Genomic DNA, 23,191 nt, shown 5'->3' on the forward strand with positions numbered 1-23,191 from the left:
AGTCTGAATCAATCCGTGGTACTTTAGGAGGTGGTGGCGAAGAATCTTCTTCATCCTCAGAATCAGGAGAGTCGTATAATTTAGGATGGTCTTCTTCGTCAGAGTCTGAATCGATCCTTGGTACTTCAGGAGAGGGTGGCGAAGAAACTCCTTCATCCTCAGAATCAGGAGAGTCGTATAATTTAGGATGGTCTTCTTCGTCAGAGTCTGAATCAATCCGTAGTACTTTAGGAGGTGGTGGCGAAGAAACTCCATCTTCCTCAGAATCAGGAGAGTCGTATAATTTAGGATGGTCTTCTTCGTCAGAGTCTGAATCAATCCGTGGTACTTTAGGAGGTGGTGGCGAAGAAACTCCATCTTCCTCAGAATCAGGAGAGTCGTATAATTTAGGATGGTCTTCTTCGTCAGAGTCTGAATCAATCCGTGGTACTTTAGGAGGTGGTGGCGAAGAATCTTCTTCATCCTCAGAATCAGGAGAGTCGTATAATTTAGGATGGTCTTCTTCGTCAGAGTCTGAATCGATCCTTGGTACTTCAGGAGAGGGTGGCGAAGAAACTCCTTCATCCTCAGAATCAGGAGAGTCGTATAATTTAGGATGGTCTTCTTCGTCAGAGTCTGAATCAATCCGTGGTACTTTAGGAGGTGGTGGCGAAGAAACTCCATCTTCCTCAGAATCAGGAGAGTCGTATAATTTAGGATGGTATTCTTCGTCCGAATCTGAATCGATCCTTGGTACTTTAGGAGGTGGTGGCGAAGAAACTCCTTCATCCTCAGAATCAGGAGAGTCGTATAATTTAGGATGGTCTTCTTCGTCAGAGTCTGAATCAATCCGTGGTACTTTAGGAGGTGGTGGCGAATAATCTTCTTCATCCTCAGAATCAGGAGAGTCGTATAATTTAGGATGGTCTTCTTCGTCAGAGTCTGAATCGATCCTTGGTACTTCAGGAGAGGGTGGCGAAGAAACTCCTTCATCCTCAGAATCAGGAGAGTCGTATAATTTAGGATGGTCTTCTTCGTCAGAGTCTGAATCAATCCGTAGTACTTTAGGAGGTGGTGGCGAAGAAACTCCATCTTCCTCAGAATCAGGAGAGTCGTATAATTTAGGATGGTATTCTTCGTCCGAATCTGAATCGATCCTTGGTACTTCAGGAGAGGGTGGCGAAGAAACTCCTTCATTCTCAGAATCAGGAGAGTCGTATAATTTAGGATGGTCTTCTTCGTCCGAGTCTGAATCGATCCTTGGTACTTCAGGAGAGGGTGGCGAAGAAACTCCTTCATCCTCAGAATCAGGAGAGTCGTATAATTTAGGATGGTCTTCTTCGTCAGAGTCTGAATCGATCCTTGGTACTTCAGGAGAGGGTGGCGAAGAAACTCCTTCATCCTCAGAATCAGGAGAGTCGTATAATTTAGGATGGTCTTCTTCGTCAGAGTTTGAATCAATCCGTGGTACTTTAGGAGGTGGTGGCGAAGAAACTCCATCTTCCTCAGAATCAGGAGAGTCGTATAATTTAGGATGGTATTCTTCGTCCGAATCTGAATCGATCCTTGGTACTTTAGGAGGTGGTGGCGAAGAAACTCCTTTATCCTCAGAATCAGGAGAGTCGTATAATTTAGGATGGTCTTCTTCGTCAGAGTCTGAATCAATCCGTGGTACTTTAGGAGGTGGTGGCGAAGAAACTCCTTCATCCTCAGAATCAGGAGAGTCGTATAATTTAGGATGGTCTACTTCGTCAGAGTCTGAATCGATCCTTGGTACTTCAGGAGAGGGTGGCGAAGAAACTCCTTCATCCTCAGAATCAGGAGAGTCGTATAATTTAGGATGGTCTTCTTCGTCAGAGTCTGAATCAATCCGTGGTACTTTAGGAGGTGGTGGCGAAGAAACTCCATCTTCCTCAGAATCAGGAGAGTCGTATAATTTAGGATGGTATTCTTCGTCCGAATCTGAATCGATCCTTGGTACTTTAGGAGGTGGTGGCGAAGAAACTCCTTCATCCTCAGAATCAGGAGAGTCGTATAATTTAGGATGGTCTTCTTCGTCAGAGTCTGAATCAATCCGTGGTACTTTAGGAGGTGGTGGCGAAGAAACTCCTTCATCCTCAGAATCAGGAGAGTCGTATAATTGAGGATGGTCTTCTTCGTCAGAGTCTGAATCGATCCTTGGTACTTCAGGAGAGGGTGGCGAAGAAACTCCTTCATCCTCAGAATCAGGAGAGTCGTATAATTTAGGATGGCCTTCTTCGTCAGAGTCTGAATCGATCCTTGGTACTTCAGGAGAGGGTGGCGAAGAAACTCCTTCATCCTCAGAATCAGGAGAGTCGTATAATTTAGGATGGTCTTCTTCGTCAGAGTCTGAATCAATCCGTGGTACTTTAGGAGGTGGTGGCGAAGAAACTCCATCTTCCTCAGAATCAGGAGAGTCGTATAATTTAGGATGGTATTCTTCGTCCGAATCTGAATCGATCCTTGGTACTTTAGGAGGTGGTGGCGAAGAAACTCCTTCATCCTCAGAATCAGGAGAGTCGTATAATTTAGGATGGTCTTCTTCGTCAGAGTCTGAATCAATCCGTGGTACTTTAGGAGGTGGTGGCGAAGAATCTTCTTCATCCTCAGAATCAGGAGAGTCGTATAATTTAGGATGGTCTTCTTCGTCAGAGTCTGAATCGATCCTTGGTACTTCAGGAGAGGGTGGCGAAGAAACTCCTTCATCCTCAGAATCAGGAGAGTCGTATAATTTAGGATGGTCTTCTTCGTCAGAGTCTGAATCAATCCGTAGTACTTTAGGAGGTGGTGGCGAAGAAACTCCATCTTCCTCAGAATCAGGAGAGTCGTATAATTTAGGATGGTCTTCTTCGTCAGAGTCTGAATCAATCCGTGGTACTTTAGGAGGTGGTGGCGAAGAAACTCCATCTTCCTCAGAATCAGAAGAGTCGTATAATTTAGGATGGTCTTCTTCGTCAGAGTCTGAATCAATCCGTGGTACTTTAGGAGGTGGTGGCGAAGAATCTTCTTCATCCTCAGAATCAGGAGAGTCGTATAATTTAGGATGGTCTTCTTCGTCAGAGTCTGAATCGATCCTTGGTACTTCAGGAGAGGGTGGCGAAGAAACTCCTTCATCCTCAGAATCAGGAGAGTCGTATAATTTAGGATGGTCTTCTTCGTCAGAGTCTGAATCAATCCGTGGTACTTTAGGAGGTGGTGGCGAAGAATCTTCTTCATCCTCAGAATCAGGAGAGTCGTATAATTTAGGATGGTCTTCTTCGTCAGAGTCTGAATCGATCCTTGGTACTTCAGGAGAGGGTGGCGAAGAAACTCCTTCATCCTCAGAATCAGGAGAGTCGTATAATTTAGGATGGTCTTCTTCGTCAGAGTCTGAATCAATCCGTAGTACTTTAGGAGGTGGTGGCGAAGAAACTCCATCTTCCTCAGAATCAGGAGAGTCGTATAATTTAGGATGGTCTTCTTCGTCAGAGTCTGAATCAATCCGTGGTACTTTAGGAGGTGGTGGCGAAGAAACTCCATCTTCCTCAGAATCAGGAGAGTCGTATAATTTAGGATGGTCTTCTTCGTCAGAGTCTGAATCAATCCGTGGTACTTTAGGAGGTGGTGGCGAAGAATCTTCTTCATCCTCAGAATCAGGAGAGTCGTATAATTTAGGATGGTCTTCTTCGTCAGAGTCTGAATCGATCCTTGGTACTTCAGGAGAGGGTGGCGAAGAAACTCCTTCATCCTCAGAATCAGGAGAGTCGTATAATTTAGGATGGTCTTCTTCGTCAGAGTCTGAATCAATCCGTGGTACTTTAGGAGGTGGTGGCGAAGAAACTCCATCTTCCTCAGAATCAGGAGAGTCGTATAATTTAGGATGGTATTCTTCGTCCGAATCTGAATCGATCCTTGGTACTTTAGGAGGTGGTGGCGAAGAAACTCCTTCATCCTCAGAATCAGGAGAGTCGTATAATTTAGGATGGTCTTCTTCGTCAGAGTCTGAATCAATCCGTGGTACTTTAGGAGGTGGTGGCGAAGAATCTTCTTCATCCTCAGAATCAGGAGAGTCGTATAATTTAGGATGGTCTTCTTCGTCAGAGTCTGAATCGATCCTTGGTACTTCAGGAGAGGGTGGCGAAGAAACTCCTTCATCCTCAGAATCAGGAGAGTCGTATAATTTAGGATGGTCTTCTTCGTCAGAGTCTGAATCAATCCGTAGTACTTTAGGAGGTGGTGGCGAAGAAACTCCATCTTCCTCAGAATCAGGAGAGTCGTATAATTTAGGATGGTATTCTTCGTCCGAATCTGAATCGATCCTTGGTACTTCAGGAGAGGGTGGCGAAGAAACTCCTTCATTCTCAGAATCAGGAGAGTCGTATAATTTAGGATGGTCTTCTTCGTCCGAGTCTGAATCGATCCTTGGTACTTCAGGAGAGGGTGGCGAAGAAACTCCTTCATCCTCAGAATCAGGAGAGTCGTATAATTTAGGATGGTATTCTTCGTCCGAATCTGAATCGATCCTTGGTACTTTAGGAGGTGGTGGCGAAGAAACTCCTTCATCCTCAGAATCAGGAGAGTCGTATAATTTAGGATGGTCTTCTTCGTCAGAGTCTGAATCAATCCGTGGTACTTTAGGAGGTGGTGGCGAAGAAACTCCTTCATCCTCAGAATCAGGAGAGTCGTATAATTTAGGATGTTCTTCTTCGTCAGAGTCTGAATCGATCCTTGGTACTTCAGGAGAGGATGGCGAAGAAACTCCTTCATCCTCAGAATCAGGAGAGTCGTATAATTTAGGATGGTCTTCTTCGTCAGAGTCTGAATCGATCCTTGGTACTTCAGGAGAGGGTGGCGAAGAAACTCCTTCATCCTCAGAATCAGGAGAGTCGTATAATTTAGGATGGTCTTCTTCGTCAGAGTCTGAATCAATCCGTGGTACTTTAGGAGGTGGTGGCGAAGAAACTCCATCTTCCTCAGAATCAGGAGAGTCGTATAATTTAGGATGGTATTCTTCGTCAGAGTCTGAATCAATCCGTGGTACTTTAGGAGGTGGTGGCGAAGAAACTCCTTCATTCTCAGAATCAGGAGAGTCGTATAATTTAGGATGTTCTTCTTCGTCAGAGTCTGAATCGATCCTTGGTACTTCAGGAGAGGGTGGCGAAGAAACTCCTTCATCCTCAGAATCAGGAGAGTCGTATAAGTTAGGATGGTCTTCTTCGTCAGAGTCTGAATCGATCCTTGGTACTTCAGGAGAGGGTGGCGAAGAAACTCCTTCATCCTCAGAATCAGGAGAGTCGTATAATTTAGGATGGTATTCTTCGTCCGAATCTGAATCGATCCTTGGAACTTTAGAAGGTGGTGGCGAAGAAACTCCTTCATCCTCAGAATCAGGAGAGTCGTATAATTTAGGATGGTCTTCTTCGTCAGAGTCTGAATCAATCCGTGGTACTTTAGGAGGTGGTGGCGAAGAAACTCCTTCATCCTCAGAATCAGGAGAGTCGTATAATTTAGGATGGTCTTCTTCGTCAGAGTCTGAATCGATCCTTGGTACTTCAGGAGAGGGTGGCGAAGAAACTCCTTCATCCTCAGAATCAGGAGAGTCGTATAATTTAGGATGGTCTTCTTCGTCAGAGTCTGAATCAATCCGTGGTACTTTAGGAGAGGGTGGCGAAGAAACTCCATCTTCCTCAGAATCAGGAGAGTCGTATAATTTAGGATGGTATTCTTCGTCCGAATCTGAATCGATCCTTGGTACTTTAGGAGGTGGTGGGGAAGAAACTCCTTCATCCTCAGAATCAGGAGAGTCGTATAATTTAGGATGGTCTTCTTCGTCAGAGTCTGAATCAATCCGTGGTACTTTAGGAGGTGGTGGCGAAGAAACTCCTTCATCCTCAGAATCAGGAGAGTCGTATAATTTAGGATGGTCTTCTTCGTCAGAGTCTGAATCGATCCTTGGTACTTCAGGAGAGGGTGGCGAAGAAACTCCTTCATCCTCAGCATCAGGAGAGTCGTATAATTTAGGATGGTATTCTTCGTCCGAATCTGAATCGATCCTTGGAACTTTAGAAGGTGGTGGCGAAGAAACTCCTTCATCCTCAGAATCAGGAGAGTCGTATAATTTAGGATGGTCTTCTTCGTCAGAGTCTGAATCAATCCGTGGTACTTTAGGAGGTGGTGGCGAAGAAACTCCTTCATCCTCAGAATCAGGAGAGTCGTATAATTTAGGATGGTCTTCTTCGTCAGAGTCTGAATCGATCCTTGGTACTTCAGGAGAGGGTGGCGAAGAAACTCCTTCATCCTCAGAATCAGGAGAGTCGTATAATTTAGGATGGTCTTCTTCGTCAGAGTCTGAATCAATCCGTGGTACTTTAGGAGAGGGTGGCGAAGAAACTCCATCTTCCTCAGAATCAGGAGAGTCGTATAATTTAGGATGGTATTCTTCGTCCGAATCTGAATCGATCCTTGGTACTTTAGGAGGTGGTGGGGAAGAAACTCCTTCATCCTCAGAATCAGGAGAGTCGTATAATTTAGGATGGTCTTCTTCGTCAGAGTCTGAATCAATCCGTGGTACTTTAGGAGGTGGTGGCGAAGAAACTCCTTCATCCTCAGAATCAGGAGAGTCGTATAATTTAGGATGGTCTTCTTCGTCAGAGTCTGAATCGATCCTTGGTACTTCAGGAGAGGGTGGCGAAGAAACTCCTTCATCCTCAGAATCAGGAGTGTCGTATAATTTAGGATGGTCTTCTTCGTCAGAGTCTGAATCAATCCGTGGTACTTTAGGAGGTGGTGGCGAAGAAACTCCATCTTCCTCAGAATCAGGAGAGTCGTATAATTTAGGATGGTATTCTTCGTCCGAATCTGAATCGATCCTTGGTACTTTAGGAGGTGGTGGCGAAGAAACTCCTTCATCCTCAGAATCAGGAGAGTCGTATAATTTAGGATGGTCTTCTTCGTCAGAGTCTGAATCGATCCTTGGTACTTCAGGAGAGGGTGGCGAAGAAACTCCTTCATCCTCAGAATCAGGAGAGTCGTATAATTTAGGATGGTCTTCTTCGTCAGAGTCTGAATCAATCCGTGGTACTTTAGGAGGTGGTGGCGAAGAAACTCCATCTTCCTCAGAATCAGGAGAGTCGTATAATTTAGGATGGTCTTCTTCGTCCGAGTCTGAATCGATCCTTGGTACTTCAGGAGAGGGTGGCGAAGAAACTCCTTCATCCTCAGAATCAGGAGAGTCGTATAATTTAGGATGGTCTTCTTCGTCAGAGTCTGAATCGATCCTTGGTACTTCAGGAGAGGGTGGCGAAGAAACTCCTTCATCCTCAGAATCAGGAGAGTCGTATAATTTAGGATGGTCTTCTTCGTCAGAGTCTGAATCAATCCGTGGTACTTTAGGAGGTGGTGGCGAAGAAACTCCATCTTCCTCAGAATCAGGAGAGTCGTATAATTTAGGATGGTATTCTTCGTCCGAATCTGAATCGATCCTTGGTACTTTAGGAGGTGGTGGCGAAGAAACTCCTTCATCCTCAGAATCAGGAGAGTCGTATAATTTAGGATGGTCTTCTTCGTCAGAGTCTGAATCAATCCTTGGTACTTTAGGAGGTGGTGGCGAAGAAACTCCTTCATCCTCAGAATCAGGAGAGTCGTATAATTTAGGATGGTCTTCTTCGTCAGAGTCTGAATCGATCCTTGGTACTTCAGGAGCGGGTGGCGAAGAAACTCCTTCATCCTCAGAATCAGGAGAGTCGTATAATTTAGGATGGTCTTCTTCGTCAGAGTCTGAATCGATCCTTGGTACTTCAGGAGAGGGTGGCGAAGAAACTCCTTCATCCTCAGAATCAGGAGAGTCGTATAATTTAGGATGGTCTTCTTCGTCAGAGTTTGAATCAATCCGTGGTACTTTAGGAGGTGGTGGCGAAGAAACTCCATCTTCCTCAGAATCAGGAGAGTCGTATAATTTAGGATGGTATTCTTCGTCCGAATCTGAATCGATCCTTGGTACTTTAGGAGGTGGTGGCGAAGAAACTCCTTTATCCTCAGAATCAGGAGAGTCGTATAATTTAGGATGGTCTTCTTCGTCAGAGTCTGAATCAATCCGTGGTACTTTAGGAGGTGGTGGCGAAGAAACTCCTTCATCCTCAGAATCAGGAGAGTCGTATAATTTAGGATGGTCTACTTCGTCAGAGTCTGAATCGATCCTTGGTACTTCAGGAGAGGGTGGCGAAGAAACTCCTTCATCCTCAGAATCAGGAGAGTCGTATAATTTAGGATGGTCTTCTTCGTCAGAGTCTGAATCAATCCGTGGTACTTTAGGAGGTGGTGGCGAAGAAACTCCATCTTCCTCAGAATCAGGAGAGTCGTATAATTTAGGATGGTATTCTTCGTCCGAATCTGAATCGATCCTTGGTACTTTAGGAGGTGGTGGCGAAGAAACTCCTTCATCCTCAGAATCAGGAGAGTCGTATAATTTAAGATGGTCTTCTTCGTCAGAGTCTGAATCAATCCGTGGTACTTTAGGAGGTGGTGGCGAAGAAACTCCTTCATCCTCAGAATCAGGAGAGTCGTATAATTGAGGATGGTCTTCTTCGTCAGAGTCTGAATCGATCCTTGGTACTTCAGGAGAGGGTGGCGAAGAAACTCCTTCATCCTCAGAATCAGGAGAGTCGTATAATTTAGGATGGCCTTCTTCGTCAGAGTCTGAATCGATCCTTGGTACTTCAGGAGAGGGTGGCGAAGAAACTCCTTCATCCTCAGAATCAGGAGAGTCGTATAATTTAGGATGGTCTTCTTCGTCAGAGTCTGAATCAATCCGTGGTACTTTAGGAGGTGGTGGCGAAGAAACTCCATCTTCCTCAGAATCAGGAGAGTCGTATAATTTAGGATGGTATTCTTCGTCCGAATCTGAATCGATCCTTGGTACTTTAGGAGGTGGTGGCGAAGAAACTCCTTCATCCTCAGAATCAGGAGAGTCGTATAATTTAGGATGGTCTTCTTCGTCAGAGTCTGAATCAATCCGTAGTACTTTAGGAGGTGGTGGCGAAGAAACTCCATCTTCCTCAGAATCAGGAGAGTCGTATAATTTAGGATGGTCTTCTTCGTCAGAGTCTGAATCAATCCGTGGTACTTTAGGAGGTGGTGGCGAAGAAACTCCATCTTCCTCAGAATCAGGAGAGTCGTATAATTTAGGATGGTCTTCTTCGTCAGAGTCTGAATCAATCCGTGGTACTTTAGGAGGTGGTGGCGAAGAATCTTCTTCATCCTCAGAATCAGGAGAGTCGTATAATTTAGGATGGTCTTCTTCGTCAGAGTCTGAATCGATCCTTGGTACTTCAGGAGAGGGTGGCGAAGAAACTCCTTCATCCTCAGAATCAGGAGAGTCGTATAATTTAGGATGGTCTTCTTCGTCAGAGTCTGAATCAATCCGTGGTACTTTAGGAGGTGGTGGCGAAGAAACTCCATCTTCCTCAGAATCAGGAGAGTCGTATAATTTAGGATGGTATTCTTCGTCCGAATCTGAATCGATCCTTGGTACTTTAGGAGGTGGTGGCGAAGAAACTCCTTCATCCTCAGAATCAGGAGAGTCGTATAATTTAGGATGGTCTTCTTCGTCAGAGTCTGAATCAATCCGTGGTACTTTAGGAGGTGGTGGCGAAGAATCTTCTTCATCCTCAGAATCAGGAGAGTCGTATAATTTAGGATGGTCTTCTTCGTCAGAGTCTGAATCGATCCTTGGTACTTCAGGAGAGGGTGGCGAAGAAACTCCTTCATCCTCAGAATCAGGAGAGTCGTATAATTTAGGATGGTCTTCTTCGTCAGAGTCTGAATCAATCCGTAGTACTTTAGGAGGTGGTGGCGAAGAAACTCCATCTTCCTCAGAATCAGGAGAGTCGTATAATTTAGGATGGTATTCTTCGTCCGAATCTGAATCGATCCTTGGTACTTCAGGAGAGGGTGGCGAAGAAACTCCTTCATTCTCAGAATCAGGAGAGTCGTATAATTTAGGATGGTCTTCTTCGTCCGAGTCTGAATCGATCCTTGGTACTTCAGGAGAGGGTGGCGAAGAAACTCCTTCATCCTCAGAATCAGGAGAGTCGTATAATTTAGGATGGTATTCTTCGTCCGAATCTGAATCGATCCTTGGTACTTTAGGAGGTGGTGGCGAAGTAACTCCTTCATCCTCAGAATCAGGAGAGTCGTATAATTTAGGATGGTCTTCTTCGTCAGAGTCTGAATCAATCCGTGGTACTTTAGGAGGTGGTGGCGAAGAAACTCCTTCATCCTCAGAATCAGGAGAGTCGTATAATTTAGGATGTTCTTCTTCGTCAGAGTCTGAATCGATCCTTGGTACTTCAGGAGAGGATGGCGAAGAAACTCCTTCATCCTCAGAATCAGGAGAGTCGTATAATTTAGGATGGTCTTCTTCGTCAGAGTCTGAATCGATCCTTGGTACTTCAGGAGAGGGTGGCGAAGAAACTCCTTCATCCTCAGAATCAGGAGAGTCGTATAATTTAGGATGGTCTTCTTCGTCAGAGTCTGAATCAATCCGTGGTACTTTAGGAGGTGGTGGCGAAGAAACTCCATCTTCCTCAGAATCAGGAGAGTCGTATAATTTAGGATGGTATTCTTCGTCAGAGTCTGAATCAATCCGTGGTACTTTAGGAGGTGGTGGCGAAGAAACTCCTTCATCCTCAGAATCAGGAGAGTCGTATAATTTAGGATGTTCTTCTTCGTCAGAGTCTGAATCGATCCTTGGTACTTCAGGAGAGGGTGGCGAAGAAACTCCTTCATCCTCAGAATCAGGAGAGTCGTATAAGTTAGGATGGTCTTCTTCGTCAGAGTCTGAATCGATCCTTGGTACTTCAGGAGAGGGTGGCGAAGAAACTCCTTCATCCTCAGAATCAGGAGAGTCGTATAATTTAGGATGGTATTCTTCGTCCGAATCTGAATCGATCCTTGGAACTTTAGAAGGTGGTGGCGAAGAAACTCCTTCATCCTCAGAATCAGGAGAGTCGTATAATTTAGGATGGTCTTCTTCGTCAGAGTCTGAATCAATCCGTGGTACTTTAGGAGGTGGTGGCGAAGAAACTCCTTCATCCTCAGAATCAGGAGAGTCGTATAATTTAGGATGGTCTTCTTCGTCAGAGTCTGAATCGATCCTTGGTACTTCAGGAGAGGGTGGCGAAGAAACTCCTTCATCCTCAGAATCAGGAGAGTCGTATAATTTAGGATGGTCTTCTTCGTCAGAGTCTGAATCAATCCGTGGTACTTTAGGAGAGGGTGGCGAAGAAACTCCATCTTCCTCAGAATCAGGAGAGTCGTATAATTTAGGATGGTATTCTTCGTCCGAATCTGAATCGATCCTTGGTACTTTAGGAGGTGGTGGGGAAGAAACTCCTTCATCCTCAGAATCAGGAGAGTCGTATAATTTAGGATGGTCTTCTTCGTCAGAGTCTGAATCAATCCGTGGTACTTTAGGAGGTGGTGGCGAAGAAACTCCTTCATCCTCAGAATCAGGAGAGTCGTATAATTTAGGATGGTCTTCTTCGTCAGAGTCTGAATCGATCCTTGGTACTTCAGGAGAGGGTGGCGAAGAAACTCCTTCATCCTCAGAATCAGGAGTGTCGTATAATTTAGGATGGTCTTCTTCGTCAGAGTCTGAATCAATCCGTGGTACTTTAGGAGGTGGTGGCGAAGAAACTCCATCTTCCTCAGAATCAGGAGAGTCGTATAATTTAGGATGGTATTCTTCGTCCGAATCTGAATCGATCCTTGGTACTTTAGGAGGTGGTGGCGAAGAAACTCCTTCATCCTCAGAATCAGGAGAGTCGTATAATTTAGGATGGTCTTCTTCGTCAGAGTCTGAATCAATCCGTGGTACTTTAGGAGGTGGTGGCGAAGAAACTCCTTCATCCTCAGAATCAGGAGAGTCGTATAATTTTGATGGTCTTCTTCGTCAGAGTCTGAATCGATCCTTGGTACTTCAGGAGAGGGTGGCGAAGAAACTCCTTCATCCTCAGAATCAGGAGAGTCGTATAATTTAGGATGGTCTTCTTCGTCAGAGTCTGAATCAATCCTTGGTACTTTAGGAGGTGGTGGCGAAGAAACTCCTTCATCCTCAGAATCAGGAGAGTCGTATAATTTAGGATGGTCTTCTTCGTCAGAGTCTGAATCAATCCGTGGTACTTTAGGAGGTGGTGGCGAAGAAACTCCTTTATCCTCAGAATCAGGAGAGTCGTATAATTTAGGATGCTCTTCTTCGTCAGAGTATGAATCGATCCTTGGTACTTCAGGAGAGGGTGGCGAATAAACTCCTTCATCCTCAGAATCAGGAGAGTCGTATAATTTAGGATGGTCTTCTTCGTCAGAGTCTGAATCAATCCGTGGTACTTTAGGAGGTGGTGGCGAAGAAACTCCATCTTCCTCAGAATCAGGAGAGTCGTATAATTTAGGATGGTATTCTTCGTCCGAATCTGAATCGATCCTTGGTACTTTAGGAGGTGGTGGGGAAGAAACTCCTTCATCCTCAGAATCAGGAGAGTCGTATAATTTAGGATGGTCTTCTTCGTCAGAGTCTGAATCAATCCGTGGTACTTTAGGAGGTGGTGGCGAAGAAACTCCTTCATCCTCAGAATCAGGAGAGTCGTATAATTTAGGATGGTCTTCTTCGTCAGAGTCTGAATCGATCCTTGGTACTTCAGGAGAGGGTGGCGAAGAAACTCCTTCATCCTCAGAATCAGGAGAGTCGTATAATTTAGGATGGTCTTCTTCGTCAGAGTCTGAATCGATCCTTGGTACTTCAGGAGAGGGTGGCGAAGAAACTCCTTCATCCTCAGAATCAGGAGAGTCGTATAATTTAGGATGGTCTTCTTCGTCAGAGTCTGAATCAATCCGTGGTACTTTAGGAGGTGGTGGCGAAGAAACTCCATCTTCCTCAGAATCAGGAGAGTCGTATAATTTAGGATGGTATTCTTCGTCCGAATCTGAATCGATCCTTGGTACTTTAGGAGGTGGTGGCGAAGAAACTCCTTCATCCTCAGAATCAGGAGAGTCGTATAATTTAGGATGGTCTTCTTCGTCAGAGTCTGAATCAATCCGTGGTACTTTAGGAGGTGGTGGCGAAGAAACTCCTTCATCCTCAGAATCAGGAGAGTCGTATAATTTAGGATGGTCTTCTTCGTCAGAGTCTGAATCGATCCTTGGTACTTCAGGAGAGGGTGGCAAAGAAACTCCTTCATCCTCAGAATCAGGAGAGTCGTATAATTTAGGATGGTCTTCTTCGTCAGAGTCTGAATCGATCCTTGGTACTTCAGGAGAGGGTGGCGAAGAAACTCCTTCATCCTCAGAATCAGGAGAGTCGTATAATTTAGGATGGTCTTCTTCGTCAGAGTCTGAATCGATCCTTGGTACTTCAGGAGAGGGTGGCGAAGAAACTCCTTCATCCTCAGAATCAGGAGAGTCGTATAATTTAGGATGGTCTTCTTCGTCAGAGTCTGAATCAATCCGTGGTACTTTAGGAGGTGGTGGCGAAGAAACTCCATCTTCCTCAGAATCAGGAGAGTCGTATAATTTAGGATGTTATTCTTCGTCCGAATCTGAATAGATCCTTGGTACTTTAGGAGGTGGTGGCGAAGAAACTCCTTCATCCTCAGAATCAGGAGAGTCGTATAATTTAGGATGGTCTTCTTCGTCAGAGTCTGAATCGATCCTTGGTACTTCAGGAGAGGGTGGCGAAGAAACTCCTTCATCCTCAGAATCAGGAGAGTCGTATAATTTAGGATGGTCTTCTTCGTCAGAGTCTGAATCAATCCGTGGTACTTTAGGAGGTGGTGGCGAAGAAACTCCATCTTCCTCAGAATCAGGAGAGTCGTATAATTTAGGATGGTATTCTTCGTCCGAATCTGAATCGATCCTTGGTACTTTAGGAGGTGGTGGCGAAGAAACTCCTTCATCCTCAGAATCAGGAGAGTCGTATAATTTAGGATGGTCTTCTTCGTCAGAGTCTGAATCAATCCGTGGTACTTTAGGAGGTGGTGGCGAAGAAACTCCTTCATCCTCAGAATCAGGAGAGTCGTATAATTTAGGATGTTCTTCTTCGTCAGAGTCTGAATTGATCCTTGGTACTTCAGGAGAGGATGGCGAAGAAACTCCTTCATCCTCAGAATCAGGAGAGTCGTATAATTTAGGATGGTCTTCTTCGTCAGAGTCTGAATCAATCCGTGGTCCTTGGTACTTCAGGAGAGGGTGGCGAAGAAACTCCTTCATCCTCGGAATCAGGAGAGTCGTATAATTTAGGATGGTCTTCTTCGTCAGAGTCTGAATCAATCCGTGGTACTTTAGGAGGTGGTGGCGAAGAAACTCCATCTTCCTCAGAATCAGGAGAGTCGTATAATTTAGGATGGTATTCTTCGTCAGAGTCTGAATCAATCCGTGGTACTTTAGGAGGTGGTGGCGAAGAAACTCCTTCATCCTCAGAATCAGGAGAGTCGTATAATTTAGGATGGTCTTCTTCGTCAGAGTCTGAATCAATCCGTGGTACTTTAGGAGGTGGTGGCGAAGAAACTCCATCTTCCTCAGAATCAGGAGAGTCGTATAATTTAGGATGGTATTCTTCGTCCGAATCTGAATCGATCCTTGGTACTTTAGGAGGTGGTGGCGAAGAAACTCCTTCATCCTCAGAATCAGGAGAGTCGTATAATTTAGGATGGTCTTCTTCGTCAGAGTCTGAATCAATCCGTGGTACTTTAGGAGGTGGTGGCGAAGAAACTCCATCTTCCTCAGAATCAGGAGAGTCGTATAATTTAGGATGGTCTACTTCGTCAGAGTCTGAATCGATCCTTGGTACTTCAGGAGAGGGTGGCGAAGAAACTCCTTCATCCTCAGAATCAGGAGAGTCGTATAATTTAGGATGGTATTCTTCGTCAGAGTCTGAATCAATCCGTGGTACTTTAGGAGGTGGTGGCGAAGAAACTCCTTCATCCTCAGAATCAGGAGAGTCGTATAATTTAGGATGGTCTTCTTCGTCAGAGTCTGAATCGATCCTTGGTACTTCAGGAGAGGGTGGCGAAGAAACTCCTTCATCCTCAGAATCAGGAGAGTCGTATAATTTAGGATGGTCTTCTTCGTCAGAGTCTGAATCAATCCGTGGTACTTTAGGAGGTGGTGGCGAAGAAACTCCATCTTCCTCAGAATCAGGAGAGTCGTATAATTTAGGATGGTATTCTTCGTCCGAATCTGAATCGATCCTTGGTACTTTAGGAGGTGGTGGCGAAGAAACTCCTTCATCCTCAGAATCAGGAGAGTCGTATAATTTAGGATGGTCTTCTTCGTCAGAGTCTGAATCGATCCTTGGTACTTCAGGAGAGGGTGGCGAAGAAACTCCTTCATCCTCAGAATCAGGAGAGTCGTATAATTTAGGATGGTCTTCTTCGTCAGAGTCTGAATCAATCCGTGGTACTTTAGGAGGTGGTGGCGAAGAAACTCCATCTTCCTCAGAATCAGGAGAGTCGTATAATTTAGGATGGTCTTCTTCGTCCGAGTCTGAATCGATCCTTGGTACTTCAGGAGAGGGTGGCGAAGAAACTCCTTCATCCTCAGAATCAGGAGAGTCGTATAATTTAGGATGGTCTTCTTCGTCAGAGTCTGAATCGATCCTTGGTACTTCAGGAGAGGGTGGCGAAGAAACTCCTTCATCCTCAGAATCAGGAGAGTCGTATAATTTAGGATGGTCTTCTTCGTCAGAGTCTGAATCAATCCGTGGTACTTTAGGAGGTGGTGGCGAAGAAACTCCATCTTCCTCAGAATCAGGAGAGTCGTATAATTTAGGATGGTATTCTTCGTCCGAATCTGAATCGATCCTTGGTACTTTAGGAGGTGGTGGCGAAGAAACTCCTTCATCCTCAGAATCAGGAGAGTCGTATAATTTAGGATGGTCTTCTTCGTCAGAGTCTGAATCAATCCTTGGTACTTTAGGAGGTGGTGGCGAAGAAACTCCTTCATCCTCAGAATCAGGAGAGTCGTATAATTTAGGATGGTCTTCTTCGTCAGAGTCTGAATCGATCCTTGGTACTTCAGGAGCGGGTGGCGAAGAAACTCCTTCATCCTCAGAATCAGGAGAGTCGTATAATTTAGGATGGTCTTCTTCGTCAGAGTCTGAATCGATCCTTGGTACTTCAGGAGAGGGTGGCGAAGAAACTCCTTCATCCTCAGAATCAGGAGAGTCGTATAATTTAGGATGGTCTTCTTCGTCAGAGTTTGAATCAATCCGTGGTACTTTAGGAGGTGGTGGCGAAGAAACTCCATCTTCCTCAGAATCAGGAGAGTCGTATAATTTAGGATGGTATTCTTCGTCCGAATCTGAATCGATCCTTGGTACTTTAGGAGGTGGTGGCGAAGAAACTCCTTTATCCTCAGAATCAGGAGAGTCGTATAATTTAGGATGGTCTTCTTCGTCAGAGTCTGAATCAATCCGTGGTACTTTAGGAGGTGGTGGCGAAGAAACTCCTTCATCCTCAGAATCAGGAGAGTCGTATAATTTAGGATGGTCTACTTCGTCAGAGTCTGAATCGATCCTTGGTACTTCAGGAGAGGGTGGCGAAGAAACTCCTTCATCCTCAGAATCAGGAGAGTCGTATAATTTAGGATGGTCTTCTTCGTCAGAGTCTGAATCAATCCGTGGTACTTTAGGAGGTGGTGGCGAAGAAACTCCATCTTCCTCAGAATCAGGAGAGTCGTATAATTTAGGATGGTATTCTTCGTCCGAATCTGAATCGATCCTTGGTACTTTAGGAGGTGGTGGCGAAGAAACTCCTTCATCCTCAGAATCAGGAGAGTCGTATAATTTAGGATGGTCTTCTTCGTCAGAGTCTGAATCAATCCGTGGTACTTTAGGAGGTGGTGGCGAAGAAACTCCTTCATCCTCAGAATCAGGAGAATCGTATAATTGAGGATGGTCTTCTTCGTCAGAGTCTGAATCGATCCTTGGTACTTCAGGAGAGGGTGGCGAAGAAACTCCTTCATCCTCAGAATCAGGAGAGTCGTATAATTTAGGATGGCCTTCTTCGTCAGAGTCTGAATCGATCCTTGGTACTTCAGGAGAGGGTGGCGAAGAAACTCCTTCATCCTCAGAATCAGGAGAGTCGTATAATTTAGGATGGTCTTCTTCGTCAGAGTCTGAATCAATCCGTGGTACTTTAGGAGGTGGTGGCGAAGAAACTCCATCTTCCTCAGAATCAGGAGAGTCGTATAATTTAGGATGGTATTCTTCGTCCGAATCTGAATCGATCCTTGGTACTTTAGGAGGTGGTGGCGAAGAAACTCCTTCATCCTCAGAATCAGGAGAGTCGTATAATTTAGGATGGTCTTCTTCGTCAGAGTCTGAATCAATCCGTGGTACTTTAGGAGGTGGTGGCGAAGAATCTTCTTCATCCTCAGAATCAGGAGAGTCGTATAATTTAGGATGGTCTTCTTCGTCAGAGTCTGAATCGATCCTTGGTACTTCAGGAGAGGGTGGCGAAGAAACTCCTTCATCCTCAGAATCAGGAGAGTCGTATAATTTAGGATGGTCTTCTTCGTCAGAGTCTGAATCAATCCGTAGTACTTTAGGAGGTGGTGGCGAAGAAACTCCATCTTCCTCAGAATCAGGAGAGTCGTATAATTTAGGATGGTATTCTTCGTCCGAATCTGAATCGATCCTTGGTACTTCAGGAGAGGGTGGCGAAGAAACTCCTTCATTCTCAGAATCAGGAGAGTCGTATAATTTAGGATGGTCTTCTTCGTCCGAGTCTGAATCGATCCTTGGTACTTCAGGAGAGGGTGGCGAAGAAACTCCTTCATCCTCAGAATCAGGAGAGTCGTATAATTTAGGATGGTCTTCTTCGTCAGAGTCTGAATCAATCCTTGGTACTTCAGGAGAGGGTGGCGAAGAAACTCCTTCATCCTCAGAATCAGGAGAGTCGTATAATTTAGGATGGTCTTCTTCGTCAGAGTCTGAATCAATCCGTGGTACTTTAGGAGGTGGTGGCGAAGAAACTCCATCTTCCTCAGAATCAGGAGAGTCGTATAATTTAGGATGGTCTTCTTCGTCCGAGTCTGAATCGATCCTTGGTACTTCAGGAGAGGGTGGCGAAGAAACTCCTTCATCCTCAGAATCAGGAGAGTCGTATAATTTAGGATGCTCTTCTTCGTCAGAGTCTGAATCGATCCTTGGTACTTCAGGAGAGGGTGGCGAAGAAACTCCTTCATCCTCAGAATCAGGAGAGTCGTATAATTTAGGATGGTCTTCTTCGTCAGAGTCTGAATCAATCCGTGGTACTTTAGGAGGTGGTGGCGAAGAAACTCCATCTTCCTCAGAATCAGGAGAGTCGTATAATTTAGGATGGTATTCTTCGTCCGAATCTGAATCGATCCTTGGTACTTTAGGAGGTGGTGGCGAAGAAACTCCTTCATCCTCAGAATCAGGAGAGTCGTATAATTTAGGATGGTCTTCTTCGTCAGAGTCTGAATCAATCCGTGGTACTTTAGGAGGTGGTGGCGAAGAAACTCCATCTTCCTCAGAATCAGGAGAGTCGTATAATTTAGGATGGTCTTCTTCTTCAGAGTCTGAATCAATCCGTGGTACTTTAGGAGGTGGTGGCGAAGAAACTCCTTCATCCTCAGAATCAGGAGAGTCGTATAATTGAGGATGGTCTTCTTCGTCAGAGTCTGAATCGATCCTTGGTACTTCAGGAGAGGGTGGCGAAGAAACTCCTTCATCCTCAGAATCAGGAGAGTCGTATAATTTAGGATGGCCTTCTTCGTCAGAGTCTGAATCGATCCTTGGTACTTCAGGAGAGGGTGGCGAAGAAACTCCTTCATCCTCAGAATCAGGAGAGTCGTATAATTTAGGATGGTCTTCTTCGTCAGAGTCTGAATCAATCCGTGGTACTTTAGGAGGTGGTGGCGAAGAAACTCCATCTTCCTCAGAATCAGGAGAGTCGTATAATTTAGGATGGTATTCTTCGTCCGAATCTGAATCGATCCTTGGTACTTTAGGAGGTGGTGGCGAAGAAACTCCTTCATCCTCAGAATCAGGAGTGTCGTATAATTTAGGATGGTCTTCTTCGTCAGAGTCTGAATCAATCCGTGGTACTTTAGGAGGTGGTGGCGAAGAATCTCCTTCATCCTCAGAATCAGGAGAGTCGTATAATTTAGGATGGTCTTCTTCGTCAGAGTCTGAATCGATCCTTGGTACTTCAGGAGAGGGTGGCGAAGAAACTCCTTCATCCTCAGAATCAGGAGAGTCGTATAATTTAGGATGGTCTTCTTCGTCAGAGTCTGAATCAATCCGTGGTACTTTAGGAGGTGGTGGCGAAGAAACTCCATCTTCCTCAGAATCAGGAGAGTCGTATAATTTAGGATGGTATTCTTCGTCCGAATCTGAATCGATCCTTGGTACTTTAGGAGGTGGTGGCGAAGAAACTCCATGTTCATCAGAATCACTATCAGAGTCGTATAATTTAGGATGGTCTTCCTTGTCTTGATCGTTGTTGGCCATTGTGTGTGATTGAACCGTCTGGTCTGGGTCTGCCTGCTTACGTCTCACATCACTACACACACAACTCACTGCGACTGCGCAGCACACCTACGGGCGCCGCCCCCCTCTCTTCAAACTGTAGTAGTGGGGACTTTGGCGGGAAGGCGAATCAGCGGCAAGGCGGCAAAGATGGCGGCCACACCATAACTGGGCAATAATAATATTTAATTATAAATTATAAATCATCATCACTGCCCCCAATAAATAATAATATTTAGTTATCTGCGTGAACGGGATAACTTGAGTAATTTTTGTCAGATTTTGATGAAATTTGGTTTAAAGGTGTAAAGCGGGATAAACTTGAATGAGTTCGCGAACCAGCATGATCGGCCCATGGGAACGGGGCTTTACGGGGGGTTTTATGGGGTAAAAATTGGTTTTTCTCACTTTTGACCCTTAAAACACAAAATTTCCCAATTTTTCTTTAGACCTTTTTAAAGAGCTTAAAAAAACAAATAATTTAGTATATAAAAGTATTTTTGTTCGGTTATTAATAACGGATAAAATTTAAAAAATTGTAAATTTAAAAATTCCCATGTTATTCTTATGTAGAATATTGTCAAATATTGTAGTTTGCTTGTTTATGGATATAATTTGATCAAACTTGGCAAATTTATTTATTTTGTACTAAGCTATCAATATTTGACTAAAAAAACACACTTTATTAGTTTCCTTGTAGCAGCAAACTTAGGTACTCGTTAAACCTAATGATATTAAAATATATTTAATTGAAAATAATTTCAGACAAATGGAAATTCGCTTAGTCAGCAGGTTTGCTGCGGCGGGGGTATTTTATGTTAAAATGGTATAAGATTACCTGTTTCTGTCTATGATCCTAATTTGTAGTATGAGCTACCGGTTTCGAGGTTATGACCTCATCATCAGGCTCTTGTCACTCTTGCAAGGTTGTCGAGTTTTACAAACACACAAAACACTGACATTTAAATAAATAAAATACATGACATTGACGGATTTTACTTATTATGTATTTTATTTATTTAAATGTCAGTGTTTTGTGTGTTTGTAAAACTCGACGACCTCGCAAGAGTGACAAGAGCCTGATGATGAGGTCATAACCCCGAAACCAGTAGTAGCTCATACTACAAATTAGGATCATAGACAGAAACAGGTAATCTTATACCATTTTAATTTTTCAAGAAAAGTGATCCTGGACCAAATAACATCATTATTTTTTATCTTTACAAATTTGTCAAATTATTACAATTAGTGTGATAGGGTACTTCTTGGTTTGGACATCAGCTGATAAAAAGTGACTACAGTATGTATTGTAATTTGTATAGACAATATTGGTCTTTATGTTTATTAGACCTCTTCATTTAATGGAGATCAATTATTTTGTGATGTAATAACAGGCAGTAAATACCTTAATACATGGTTTGTCTGACTATAATTTACTATTAACTCTAAGTCTTTGTTCTCAAGAGAACACTAAGATGCAATCATTGGTTCTACAATTGATTTAAAGTATTGATGATTACAGGTGGATCCAGTAACATTACTGACACAGTATGTCACTCATCTGCTATTTTGGGAAGAGTTGGTAGACATATCGAAGTTCTTAACGAGGAAGAAACATTTAAACTTTGCACTTTTCACGATATTCTTGATGAAAGAACTTTGACAAAACTGAAGGACGAAATAAAACATGTAAACTTGGAATTGAATGCCAGTGATATGATGCACCTGCACCAATCTGCAGATTTAAGCCAAATAGACCAACTAGACGATTTGCCATATTTAAAAAAAGTCATCACCAACCTAAAAACGAATATAAGAAAACAAGTGGAAGAAATATTTCATGTGGAAACAAGTGAAGAAATCACAGCAACTATCAGTAGCTATAAAAAGGGAGGTAAGATCTTAAAAGTACCTTCTCTCATAGGTCTTTGCCTCATAGGTACTTATTCTGATTTAAGATAGCAATGGCAAAATTTGCCACCAGCAATCTTTTGGACAATCTAGATCTGACACACCTTAATTATTTAGTTATTAGTTAACCCTTTGGGTCCCAAGGGCCGATTACATCGGCTCTGCCAATAGGTTTTAAAATGCCCACAGGCCGATCTGATCGGCTTTGTAATTAGCCGTGAAAAGACCCGAGGGCCGATGAGATCGGCCTAGCAACAAGACACGAAAAAACCCAAGGGCCGATGTCATCGGCTTTTAGTATTTGTTATGCAATTATGTTAATTTTCGTAATAAATGTCTATATAATACATCAAAGGACAGATAAAGACATTGTCTGTGGAAATATTTTCAGAAAACATAAATATAATATTTTATATAGTGCTACCAAGAGCCGAAAGTCAACGAAATTTACGTGGCATCACGCTTCGCTTGACAGTTTCCCGCCGACTGTACCGTTGTTGTTTAAACGTCATAATATAAAATACAATAATTTAGTAAACAAATAACTAAGTAAAAATAAAAATAAATAAATAAATATTCTCATTTAGTGATTACACAACAACTTTCACCTTCAGAGCTGTTATATAATGAATGTGTAAAACTAGCCTATTCTTCCCGCGTTAGTGTTTTAACGCCGATTTGCTTCTTTTGGCGCATTTTCCACCGACTTCACTGTTGTTGTTTGCTCGGATTATATAAAACACATCAATTTAGTAAACAAATAACTATAAGTAAAAATAAAAATAAAGAAATAAATATTGTTATTTAGTTATTACACAACAACTTTCATCTTCGGAGCTGTTATATAATGATTCTGTAAAAACTTCCCGCGTTAGTGTTTTAGCGCGAATTTGCTTCATTTGGCGCATTTTTATTTAGTTTCGCCCGGTCTTTCTGTGAGTGAACATCGATTTGTGACTATCGCGAATGTTTAGCTGTTTGGTGAAACTTGTGCGTGGGAAAATCCTTTGAAAAATGAGTGACGGAAACCGTAAAAGATGCCGGTCGCCCGCCAGTGAAGGTACACTAATCAATAATGTTATAGAAAGTGGTTGTAATTTTGTTGACGAAGACAATAGTAGTGACTCATTTGATGAAATACCATCTTCCGAAACGAGTGACGACTATGTGGATGACACTGACGAGGACCCAGACTACAATCCAAATAGAAGTAAGGAAAATAATCGTTTTAGTTTTTTGGCAAATAGGCCTAGTCGAACTGACTATGTAAGCGAATCAAGCTCTGGTTCTGATGATGATGATGATGATCAGTCTAGGCGTAGATGTAACTTATTTGGGCAAAGAGACCCTCCTAATGATGCATCTGAGGAAATAGTAGATGACCCTGAACCAATCAATTTGCCAGGCACAGCACATGACCTTGAACCGTTCAATTTGCCAGGCACAACACATGACCTTGAACCAATCGATTTGCCAGGCACATCGGCTCAAATTCCTAGAGGAAGGGAAGGAATATCTAGAGGAAGGGGAGAAATGTCTAGAGGAAGGAGAGGAATACCTAGAGGAAGGGGTAGGGGAGGAACTAGAGTTAGGGGTAGGGGAAGGAGAGATCAACCATCCAGTCCAGATAGTAGCGAATGGGAGGAGGTGGGAGAGGACGAAGATCAAGAACGGCAACACGGCAACACGACTTCACATACTCTGAATTGCCTGGGCCCAAACATTGTCCTCCCCGGAATTCTAAGCCTATTGATT

At 43.7% G+C, this 23,191-nt stretch overlaps 1 protein-coding gene across 2 annotated transcripts in view; it reads left to right on the forward strand.

The window, feature by feature from the left end:
• The window catches only part of LOC128997986 (prolyl 3-hydroxylase sudestada1-like), a 91,454-nt gene that overhangs the window by 40,228 nt on the left and 28,035 nt on the right, over positions 1-23,191 (forward strand). The window contains exon 2 of one of the 2 annotated variants that reach the window (XM_054423874.1): positions 21,048-21,419. The exons of the other annotated variant lie outside the window; for it this stretch is intronic. Within the exon in view, the coding sequence (XP_054279849.1) occupies positions 21,048-21,419 (372 nt within the window). The remainder of the gene's footprint in view (positions 1-21,047; positions 21,420-23,191) is intronic. 2 annotated transcript variants of the gene reach the window in all.

Source organism: Macrosteles quadrilineatus, unplaced genomic scaffold (genome assembly GCF_028750875.1).
Source record: "Macrosteles quadrilineatus isolate MER2022 unplaced genomic scaffold, UCM_ALF_1.0 Scaffold_7__1_contigs__length_78375512, whole genome shotgun sequence".
NCBI classification, from domain to species: Eukaryota; Metazoa; Arthropoda; class Insecta; order Hemiptera; family Cicadellidae; genus Macrosteles; species Macrosteles quadrilineatus.